Source organism: Pseudopodoces humilis, chromosome 16, assembly GCF_049639895.1.
Source record: "Pseudopodoces humilis isolate 2021_Gansu_Grassland_sample_001 chromosome 16, ASM4963989v1, whole genome shotgun sequence".
In the NCBI taxonomy this organism is placed as follows: domain Eukaryota; kingdom Metazoa; phylum Chordata; class Aves; order Passeriformes; family Paridae; genus Pseudopodoces; species Pseudopodoces humilis.
This window is the reverse complement of record NC_142215.1, coordinates 9,420,418-9,433,022: the sequence shown is the minus strand read 5'-3', so window position 1 is coordinate 9,433,022 and position 12,605 is coordinate 9,420,418. Positions and strand designations below refer to the sequence as shown.

At 39.2% G+C, this 12,605-nt stretch overlaps 1 protein-coding gene across 1 annotated transcript in view; it reads right to left on the bottom strand.

Annotated features, from left to right (window-relative positions):
• Window positions 1-12,195, bottom strand: part of BNC1 (basonuclin zinc finger protein 1) — a 73,935-nt gene extending 61,740 nt beyond the window's left edge. The window contains exon 1 of the mRNA XM_088063110.1: window positions 12,119-12,195. Coding sequence (XP_087919236.1) covers window positions 12,119-12,127 — 9 coding nt within the window. The 5' untranslated portion in view covers window positions 12,128-12,195. The remainder of the gene's footprint in view (window positions 1-12,118) is intronic.
• Window positions 12,196-12,605: the final 410 nt, after the last annotated feature.

The following is a 12,605-nucleotide window of genomic DNA, read 5'->3' as shown; positions in this document are numbered from 1 at the left end:
TGAGCAGGCAGATTTATAGTGACAAGATTATCTTGCCATGACTATCTGAAAATGCTGTATCTGAATAAAGCAGTTCTTTAAAGCCATCCCTGTTAAATCTGCATCCCTGCTCCTGACTGCAGCAAGGGCACACTGTCCCAGGCGGAAGACCTTTAGTTAAACACAGAAATGGTATCACACATTGCGTAGTCGTGGTTTCTCCATGCTGCCTTTGCTCTCTTCTACAAACACTTCTTACAGAGAAGGGATATCTTTTGCCCTGAAAATTTATTCCTTGATCTATCATGCTGGCAGAGTGGTGACACTGACACCTCTTTGCTATTCAAGTACTATAAAACACATCCATGCAATATAAACAGACCCTTGTTTCTGCATCTCCTGCAGTTTAGAAAGTTCCAGGTCCCACACATTCATTTTTGCCAAATTGGCAGTTGCTAGGAAGCAAAAGAAAAATGCTGGCAATGGTTCTGTGAAACTGGGGAACATGCAGACAGTTTTCCTGCAGCACAGGAAAACAGACAGGAATTCTCAAATGACTTCTCGGGCTTGAGACATCCAGGGATGTCTACTAATAAGAAAAGCAAAGTAACTTCAAGGGATGATGGGAATGAGCTAAACAATAATAATGCAATTTTTGTAATGAATTTAAATTGGACACTTGGATTTACTTACCTACTGTAGCTGAGGTGTCTATAGAGGCAGAGAAGTTACTTCAATACTAGGAGCCTGCACATCTACACTGTACAGCAGAAACAAGTTTTTAAATAGAAAGTAGTCAGCCTGAGCTGAAATACAAAGAGATAAATTGCAACCAGTAACTTTGATTAGCCTCCATTAATAGATGAGAAACAGTTTAAAAACTCTTCAGAAAAATAAAGTAACACTACTGCTGCTACACTAACAGTAACTTCTCTTTTTGCAGTGTGTGAAGTGGGACCAAGCAGAGGCTGTTAGAAACCTGCAAGGTTAAAAGTATACCAATAAATGGAGAGGTCAAAAACCTATTTTTACAGAGCACCATGCCTAGCTATTTATTGCTTTGTACTTTTGGGAGAGGGGGTTGTGAAAAAAAAATAAAAATCTGATACCAAGACACAAGATCAAGCAACTGTATCGACTGCTTTTCCGAAATATTCTTCTCATGCAATAATGAAAAATTGCATGGGCAACTGCACTGGGGAGCAAATGAAGTGCAATGGTTTCTGCCCATTAAAGCTCATTGCAGTGTGTCATAGAGGTGAATTCCTGCAATTTAAAATATAAGGCTTAAACATAGAAAAAAAGTATTTTAAGTTCACATTACATATGCTGTATATAATATACTTTTATCTTTGATCAGATCATACAGTAATTGATTATACCCAGCCCTCTACCAGCAGGAGCCTTCATTCCAGCTGCTTGATTCTTGCAAGAAGGTCCATCAGGGCTCTCAAAAGCAACCATAAGCTTCACACTCTGCCACAGCTGAGATTTTGCTCAGGGTGTTTAAGATCTGCAGAATTATTTTTCCCCCCGCTCCACTTCCTTCACAGTGCTCATTTATAGTAAAATAGGGAAAAATGCTGTTGGCAAGAAGATATAAGAATGATTTCCTTCTCTTGCTACTTTGATGATTCCCCTTAGGGAACACAGAACAAAGAAAATCAACATTGGCGGTAGTGGGGAAGATCCAAAAGTCTTTTAGGGCAAAGGACACAGGTTGTGAAACAGCTCCCTTCTTCTGGATCTATTCAATACAATTCAATTGTCAACTCTATGCACCTTCTTTTATGTTGCTGCAGTGCCTGATGCCTCATGGAACAGGGCACCACACAACCTCTACTTCTGACAGGCAACACAAGAGGAAATAAACAATACCCCCCACCCCGAAAGCAGAGTTAACTACAGAAGAGGGAATTTTCTTCCTTCAACAAATACCAATATTTTCTTAAATTCTGGGATGTTTTTAGACATTCACAAAGAACTGCTGTCTCTAGTGAAACTTTACATTTCAATGCTGCAAGCATTGAATATCTTTCTTAACCCAGGTTCAAGATGACTAAGTATATACAGGCCATTTTGCAAAAAGCAGCAAATACCTGAAATGCACACTGTTTTCTTGTTAGTTGTTGACTAGAAGACACTGCCTAACAGATAACATGGGCAAGCTCATCAGGAAAGCAGAGTGATTCATGGCACCTCCAATCTCAGAGTTCTGTATTTGCCACACTTCAGGAAATCTGAAGCCTGGAAGTTCAGGAAGGCTGTCTGCTGGACTTTCAGCTCTGTGACCTGTATACAGAAACACTGTACCACAGCTAACTTCTGAAAACTGTGATTATTTACTACACACACTGCATAGCAACAAGTCTCTTCCAAAAAAGACAAGAAAAAATTAGTTTTATAGTTGTCAGCTATTTAATTTTGAGCACCAACACAACACTCAATCAACCTGCACCAGGAAAGGCCAGGCTGGGGTGAATCATGCTGCACAATTCCTGATCCTTTCGGGTCCTCAGTGAGATATCCTGAGGTAGCTTAAACTATCTTCATAAAGTCAAAAATGGGCAAAGTATTTCTTAACAATTTTAAGATCAAAGATGCTTGATCCAAGACCTTTCACAAGTTTTGAGACGAAGCAAAGCTAACCGAAAAGCTGATCGATACAATAGCATTGAGTCAGACACCCCACTTCATTTAGAGTGCTATAAATGCAGAATGAATAATTTAACTGGGAAACTCATGCCCTCACGGCTGTTTGTGTGCACACACGTATACACAAGCATGTTTACACACATCAAAAATGAGTCCAAGACATAGGGCTACTTGACTAACAAAAGAATATTCATGTTTTGGCAAAATACTACTTTGCTTTTACTGGCATGTAAGCCCAGGCTGCACTAGGCATATTTTAGCAATAATGATCAAAGCAAAGGCTTTCCCTGAAGATTAATGACTGGCTAAGAGGATAGTTTGAGGTCTGTTTACCCCAGCTGGTCCTTAATTCCCAGGAAAAGCATCTGCAAGGCTTATTGTTGCTATAAACTTAAGATGGAGGAGGGGGGGGTTATGCTGTTTCAAATGATACGTACAATGACTTTTTAGAGATTTAATGTCTTGCATATTAGCCAGAATGTTTAACCCATCTCTTTAAAAACTATTCATCTTGAAAGTAAATAACTTCAAACTTCCATAGTGGCACACTTCATGTAAGCACTGCAAACTCCTCTACCAGCAATTCATTACCCCCCCACCCCCCCAACCACTTCTATGGCAAGGGAGGAAAGAGATACGCAAGGATCACTTCCCTCTTCACTGAAATACAGATACATCTGCGTGGAGAACAAGAGCTTTTTAACAGCAGACAGAACTCCTATGTAATATTTAAGACAGAAAGCAAAGAATACCACCTTTAAACCGAGGAGGATTTAGCCACAGAGAAAGCAACTGCTTGACTGAACAGAAGCTAATGTGCAACACTCTTGGAAAATATGCATGTGGTTTTTCAGACAGATTGTGAATCTCTTATCCGCACTGCTGAGCAGCTACTCAAAGGAGTAATTTCCCTGATTCAATGGAGGAACAGTTCCAGTTTGAGTAAGTAGTTTCCAACCTGAATCTTATTTATCACAGTGGTCACGAACATCATGGCTCACCAGAAGGTCCCAAAAGCCTGCACTTAAGTTCAAAATGTTATCACTTTAAATGTTATTCCCTAAAAATGCAGAATTCTCAGTTATGGTGAAGTTGCATCTTAAAATACAAAACCCCAAAAAACCAAAGATAACATGTTCATCTTAAATTTACAGCAAATTCTGGATTATTAATAGTAACTGGCCCAAGGAAGGTCTATGGATTTTAGATTATTGTAATGTGGCAACTGACAGACAGGTTAGATTCAAATCTTGAAGGTGTTTCATTTCACTGTATATATGCTAGCAATCATGTTTAGACTTGAAGTAGGCTATATACTATACTTTCCTGTATACTTTCCCACAGACGTACTCTAAACAACAACAAAACAAGTTGTTTTTAGCATCATTATGAAAAAAGAAAACAAAACTGGATGCTCCAAATTAAGCATGTGATTCAGTGTCTTTATAAAAAAGATGAATAAACCAAACAGGATTAATTTCTTAAGACTCAAATGATCGAAAGCCTATTCACAGCCAGCAGTAATACTCGTGGTCTTGAATGGGCTTTGCATGAGAAAAACCCATGTTCTAAAAAAATTTTACCTTCCTTGCACAAATAAAGCTGCTTTGCTAAGTAGAGCAAGATTCAGAGATGTGTGCAATACTTTTAAAAATGAAAAACTCTTCTCAGCTGTCATCCTTCTGAAATTTTCGTATCTGTATGAAGATAGGTATAAGAATTAAGACACCCTCACTTTAGGTCTATAGATCCTTCATTAGCAGTGTGTAAGGCAGTGAGTAGACTAAATAAATAAAAACAACTCAGTGAAAAATGATGTACAAATGTTTTTCTCATAATCTGAAACTAAGCTCTTAATAAATACATAAAACTTCCTCAAGAGGTGTACTCACTTTGGAAATAGGTGATTTTGGAAACCAACTTCCAACATGTCTGAATTTCTGTGTCTGCCTAGATCCTTTCCTATAATTAAAATGGCCTTTCAAACTGTTAGCCTATAGACTTTCTGTACCTCTCAGGAACAATCCTACTATCTATGACAATTTTTAGCTTGTTTCAACATTATCTCCTAAATGAAGCCATCCATATGTGGAAAGGAATCTGATCTCATTTTTGCAGGTAGGTATGATGCAAAACAGCAGAGAAGCCTGGTTGTTAGAAACCCATACCTGTATTTAACAGGAAAACCCTCCTTGGACATGAAAAAGGGCAACTGACTGATCATGACAAGGCATGAGTAACAACTTGTGTCTGACAGACAGTAGTGCCACTCATATACACAACTGTGGAGACACCAAAGGAAGCAGAAGACTCTGCTGGTACAGGGTTTCTCAAACTTTTACTTTCATGCAGACAGCAAGATACCAAAACTAGGACTTCTGTTTCCAAAAAATGCCAATATTTATGTTATTATAAACACACTGTGTTTATGAGAGATGCTGGGTAGGCTTACAGTATTTATTAGCACATCATTGTCTGATCTTACAGCTCATCACATTGTTCACTTGGTTTATGCATATATAATGAATCCATGTAGCTGTCTTCCTTATTTTCATTTAGCCTTGTGTAGCCGAGCAATTTTCTCTGGCTTCATACTCTCTCCAGATGTCCTGACTAGTCCAAACATATATTATTTTGAGAGAATACCTACAATACTGTGATCCTACTTTTTTATTTTTACAACCAGTACATTGTTACAAGAAAATCTTACTGGCTCCATATTCCACTATTCCAAACTTCCTCATACAGTTACAGCTGATGAGCTCAGATGGTACTACATGACAACATAAGAAGGTAAAGGTAAGATTATACAAAGATCCCAACACTCTAACTGAAACAAAATGACCTGGTAACCCAAACAAGATTCAGACTGCAGAGATATTCAGAAAGATAATTCACTGAGTAACACATATTTGATACCTAAATCTTCACTGCCTCTCAGCTTCTATTGCATCAGCTAGATCTGTGCAAAGTTAATATAAAGCAATGACAAGACAGACTAATGTATAAAGGTATCAGAAAAGCAGCTACTTTCTGCTTTGAAGCAGGTTAATGTGGAACCCCAATACAATTCCAGCTGTAGAACTTCTGAGGGAACACAATGTCAGCAACATTTCAAAACACAATCCTACTCCAAACCTCAGAAAATTCTGCAAATTTCTTATACACATTTGATAAATCATGTCTAAAGCCAGTAGTTTCACAGATATTCCTGAGTGTATAAACTCATCTGTAGCATTTTTCTCATACATCCGGGTGCATTAAGATGAAAACACCTTCCCAGCTGTCAGTGTGAGGAAATGTCTCTGGCAAAGATCCAACCGATTTAAAATACATCATTAACAGCAAAACACTACTTCTGTCCTTTAAAATAACTGCAAACTCAACAAATCAGATGACAAAAAAACAAACTACAACAAAAAACAGGAAAAAACCCATAAATATGGCTTTAAACAACATATTGTTTTATATGTTACACATTGTATTTTAAAAACCTAATTCTTTTTTTCCTCAACAGAAATTTAGCACTGTTTTTTCTCCCTAGCACAAATACCCTTTAATCCTTTGGTCATTCATACCTGAATCCAACAAAATGCATTTCCTAATCTGGTACTTATTAATCGTGAATTTCTGCATCAACTAGCTAAATTACAGCTTATTCAAGCATACATATTACATTAAGCTCTTAGATATTTTTCAAAAAAATGCTGTTTTAGAAACTGAATTGCAGAGAGCAGTTTAATTCAAAATAAACAACATTTATTGATAATAACAGAATTATCATCCAACCAAATAATACATATATTCCAAAAGAATAGAACTTCACCCATGAGACTTTATACACATCACATCTGGTATATTAGAAAATGTTTTACATGCTAGATATGATTAGTTGATACTTGTAAGTTGACACTCAAGTATTAACAGCTTCTATGACTAAGACATCTATATTCTACCATCATGAAAGTACAGTCTTATGCATCATTATGCTTTAAGAAAGTGAAACAAGAAAAACAATTTTATGCAATAAAGTTGTTTCAGTTAGTAAACATTTATTACATAGGGATACTTTGACAAAAAAATCCACAGTACTCGCTTTGGTCCAACTATTGTAATTACAGAGTATTTAACTGTGTCAGGATAGAAGAAAGTAAAGTAAAAAATCAATTTCATTATGAAAAAATGCAAATTTTTTCTGAACCTTAGCTTCTTATCAATGTCAGATTCAAAGAGATGCCAAACCATGAACACAATATCGTTATATTTGAGCTCTGTTAATTTATCAGTTATTTATCAAAACTATCTTTACTGAAGACAGTTAATTCCTTATTTTTTCATCTACTGTTCCTGTTATATTTATTTGCAAATGAAAGACCAGAAAGCACATTTAAATAAATGTTATTTACAAGCACCTTCAATGTGCTTCCAATGTAATATATCATCAGCGCAGTCTTTGATTTAATTGTTGCCGTCACTCATTTTTGTGCACTAACACATGTAGGAGTTCCAAACGCCAAAATATTCTTGCCTTTTTTTTGTGCTACATACCAGATTTTGTAACCTGTGTCAAGCTACCTCCAATGCTTACAACTTGTGAACAGAGGCCAACAATGAGCCTCCCCAGACACTAAATCATAATCTTCATGTTTTTCGTATTTCACATTCTAGCCACAGTTTCAACATCCATACCCCGTGACATTAGGGAAGGATAAATCAAGGAGGATGACAGCTCCCTTGTAGAGACTGGTACGGCCCTGGGATCTGCCACACCCAACACCCACAGCTTCTGCCAGATGTCTCCAAAAGTTTTGCTGCATTAACCCCTTCAGGAGTAACTGAAGACTTTGTGCTGAACCTTTTTTTAAATAATTGCTCTACTTTTTTTTTTGTTTGGTCAGAGGGAAAAAATCCAACTTACTTTTCTTCCAGGAACTTTGACTAACTAAAGCACAGACAGAGGGCTATTAGTGACAATTAGCAAATCCATCCTTATTTTTCCTTAAAGACAGGAATTAGAAGTTAAGGGTTAGCATCAGATAACATTCCAGTTTTCATACCATGCTGTGGTCCCATACCTAACATGACACAGTAAAAACTTCTTAACAGTTTTATGTTCACGTTTTCAGACCCGGGACACTGCTTTACCCTCTTGGAATCAGAATACCCATTAACTGCCCTTCAGGCAAACAGGCTATTCAGGCCTTAAATCAACAGAATTTCTAATCCAAAAGGCATACGGCAAACTCCACAACTCTTTCTCTGGGTCTGATCTGGCCCCAGGGACATAAATTTGCATGCAGCTTCTAAGTTTGTGAATAGTCCCTGGGCTCAAAGTTGCACATGTGTTTAAGTACTTTGTTCAGTCTGGGTCTAAACCAGCTACTTTAAAATAAAAACAGCAGCCATGCAAAAGAATAACATGGTTAAAAATATTTTTCCTCTGTAAATATCATACCAAAGGGAAAAAATGCAACAAAATAAACATACTGATTCCTAGAAGCATATACTGACCTACCAGTAGTTAAACGGCAGCTAAAAACCATCAGCAAATATAAATGCATGCCACTTCATATAAAAAGGCAAAACCAATTTTATTTCAAAATAATAACAATAGTAGATGTGAAGTGTATCAAAGATTCTTTGTAAACTACTGCAGTTGAAAGCATCCATGGCTATAAGCAGCAAGCAAATGGTCATGGCCCTTAGGGTAGGACTGGCCCCTATTCTTCATCAGGTTTATTCTGTGAATTTGAATGCAGATATATAGGCATTTGTTACTCCTGTGCAAAATGTGTTCAAATTTCCAGTTTGTGTGTAGCTTGTTATAAAAAAAAGGAAAGCAGTAATAAGTAAGGCTTGCACTATCAACAAATGTACTTATGATTATTGCAATTCCTAAGACTATTTCCGATTTGCTTTCCTGTAGGTTAAGATGCAAGTTGAGTATCAGTATTTCATTAAAGGGTTTAAGGAATACACTTTAGGTTCCCATCTGTGGAAGAAATCACACAGAGTAATACAGTTATTGCAGCTCTTGTTGAAAACAAATATCCAATAATCAAGGTTGGACTTGGGCAGAAAAACATTAACATGTCTGCAACTATTTTTCATTTGGGGAACATGCCACCAATAATGTTAAAAACACTTGAAATAACTATCCACAGTTCACAAGAAACAAATTCAGATGCAGTTTTTATAAATTAAATAAATTGCTCATTAATATCAGCAGTGATGGGATGAAGGTTTGCTCTCATGTACAAGCATTTCAAGACAGAATTAGTATTTCTTCTTGAGAAGGATTTTTTTCCTCCTGTTTGTCCTTCATATACGTGTTCACTGAGTTAAAGGGTTAAGTAACCATTATATTCTAAAGAGCAAACTGTTTGCCTTAGGGCCATCTCCTCCTTACTCCTGATGAATTGCCTGACACTTCATGTATCATACATTACTTTTCATTATGAACCAGCATTTGTTTCTGGTCATGGTGTAAGATACTTTGGAAGTATGAAGCAATGTTGGATAGACCAAAAAAACTGAATTACATCATGATCTACTAAACAGTCTACACCAAAATAATGATACATATAAACATGCTTGTACTTAAAAAATAGGCACAGAAGTATATATAAAAAAAATTCTATGCATACTAAGATGAATAAAATGCCAACTGTGAGAATCAATATTCTGAGTGACAAGACACTTTTCTGGACTAAAATGAAAGAAATGCAAATGTAATTGAGTGCTTTGCACTAGAAGCGTTTGTTAGATGTAAGCTGAACACATGCATACAAGCCCCTGGCCCAGTTCCCTCTGTGATCTTAGAAAAACTTGTCTGCAAGACACCAGGGGTTTCATGTGCAGGTCCTGCCAGTGCTTCACACCTCTGACTCATCGGTGCACCTTCCTCCCTCTCTTCCCTGTGTGGGAAAATGAATAGTTCCTTACCCCAGTGGTAAAGCAAGGGTTAAGTCAAACATTTATAAAGGAGGAGAGACTGCAGAAGCTCTGGACTGCAGGGTATGCTGTGACTGAACATAAATTTTAATCAAAATACTTCTACTGGCTGAAGGAAGTGGCCAGTGTAACAACAGGTACCAGAACAGAGAGGAGAATGAATGCCTTCACACAACAGATTCAAAACATTCAGATGGTGTAAAAGAAGAAAAATAAATTTCCTTCTGCAAGTTCCCCCCTCCCTGGAGAACAGAGGACAAGAAACATACTTGGGTGACAGATTTGAAGGGACAAGAACAGATGGGGGCCGATGCAAAAGGGTAAAGAGCTCAGGAATAGAGATTTCTCAAACAAGTTGTCAGCAAACAGCTACAAAACCCATTTACAAAAGAGAAGTCTGCTCTCTCTCCCCAGTTATCCTTTCAGCAGTCTGTTTTTTGTTACCAATAAGCCCAGTGAAATGAAGATCCAATGTGTGATGTTCCTTCAATAGGCTCTGCCCTTTGAATTCCATCATAATGCCAAGGAGTATGGTTCTATGAGTTTTACTAAAGTATGTTCCTTGTGTGAAAAATAACATCAAAATACACATTGAAAAAAAAACTCCACAAAACATGTTGCAAAACTGAAACTTCCCATTAAGAAATGCCAAAGGACTTGCATGTATCTGTGCACCACAATTCAGTTTAATGTCTTACAGTATGATTATCTGATTATCCCATTACAGAGGGCAGAAGACAAACCAAAGATCTGCAGTAAGTCAGCATTATCCTTTTATGCGAGATGAGCAAACCATGTCCCTGGAAAGGCACATAATGAGAAAAAATTAAATGAATTCCATAATACAGAAGGTAACAGACTCAAGATTGTCCAGGCAAACACCATTTCTAACTTGAGAACCTGGTTTTGCCACCTTTTGCATTTGCCTTCCCTCAAACAAAACTTTCTGCATTAGCAAGATGGTCACAAATTTGGAATGGTCTGTGGCATTCACAAAATGCTCAAAACTTACATCCAGTCTTCTTTCCCAACTAAGAATTCCCTTCATGGAAGGCTTCCAAAGCTGTCTTTGTCATTCTGACTTTGAACAATAGAGTTTTGTGATTTATCTGTCATAGGCTCTTGTCCAGCTGTAAATTTGCACATATGACTATCAGACTGCTCTATTACCTAAAATCATTAAATCCTGCACATGTTTGTATTTTTTGTTTGCTATTGCAGCTGGAATTAATACTATCACACTTAATCTAATTACAATGGTTTACAAATAACAAAGAATTAAAAAAAATAGAATGAAGACAGCCATTATGCACACCAACAGCTAATTAAATATCTTTTATCCACTCCTTTACTCACATGTGACTATAAAGGAGTCAGAGGAGTGGCAGTTTTTCCCCCTTTTTTGTAGAAGCATCCAGCATCCCTGAAAGATTAAAAACACTGACTATTTCAAAACTGTCCCTCAAAGCAAACATACAGCAACTGAAAAACTGACTAACAGAAACATACATCAAATGAAATGGTATAATTAAGACCATCTATTTCACAGATAAGCCATTCATTTTTTGGAAGGTAACATGTTATCCTTGATTTGGCCACAAGAAGAATCACAGAGAATATTCTAAGAGCAAATATATTAGGATGTAAAGGGGAAACAAAGGTATTAATGCATTTTTGCACATCCTTTAGAGCTGCTTTTTTGTAGACATCTTTATACAGGACAAAAAATCATATTCACCTGTAAATAATAAGCATTATAAGAAGGCTTGCTCTCAAGAGCTCTACTGTGTTCCAGCCTCTTGGTAATTGAAAAACAAAAGGCACTACCAAACCTCAAGACGGTATGTTGGAATGGAGGAGGAAATCAACCTTAAAAAGCTAACTCACATGACACAAAAATACAGTTGGTGTATTTCATTGAAAGCTCAAGAATCAAAGCTAAACCTGAGAATTTACCCTAAATAGCAGAATGAGTAAAATGAAACCAGAGGGTCTTCCAGAAGGCTTCAGATGATAACGTGGTACTACTGCCAATTTCTCACTGATCTTGTAAACATACGTGTTTATTTCAATAAGTTAGTACCACGGAAACACCTCCCCGACTGCCATCAAAAGCTTTACAAGGCAGCAATTAACCATCACCTAAACGCGCAACGCCCAAGCTTAGTAATGGAAAGGGCAAAAAAATCGTGCCCCCTGGTAGTTACAAAAAAACCCCAAAACACATACACACAAAAAGTCAAGGCCAAAAGCCGCCCCGTGCTCCCTGGGGCTCGGGCAGGGCCAGCTCGTCGCTCTCGCGGGGCCGGGGCCGCTCTGTCCCCGCCGCCCCACGAAGCCTCCCCGGTGTGGCGGCGCTGCCACGAGCGGCCGGTGGGAGCGGGGAGGCCGCGGCCGATCCGGCCCCGCCGCACGGGCCCCTCAGGAGCGGGGGACCTCCAGCAAGGCCCAGGGCTCCAGGGGGGCTTCCTCCCATCCCAACACTACATAACCCCGAGGGGTCGAAGCCGCCCGCCGGGACGGTACTCACAGGTTCCATGTCCGACGGGACCAAAAGGCGCCCGGCGCTGGTGCTAGCCCTGAGGCGACCCGAATCGCCGGCGGCGCCCCCGGTGCCCCAGGACGGGCAGCTCTACCCCCTCACTATTTAACGCTGCCGCCCCGGGCCGGCAGTCACAGGTGGGCTGTCACAGCTGGGCTGTGACCCCGCTCCGCCCCGCCACACCTGGGCAGCGCCCCGGGTCCGCCCCATCCCTCGGTGTCCGCAGCGCGGGCTGAGGGGCAGGAGCCGCGCCCCGGGTGCCCCGCCAGGCTTGGCGGGCCACGGTGAACGTGGAGGCAGCGCTCCGGCCTTGGAGGAGGCCGCTGCTCCGGCACCATGAGGAGAACAGTCCTTGACTGCTCCAAGAAGTCAAGAGGTGGCCTTTCCTGTCAGCCAGCATAGCAAGAGTTCGATGGAAAGTCTGAATTGGACTTCTAGCGCGGTGGAAAGGGGAAGTCATCCCACAGCAATGTGC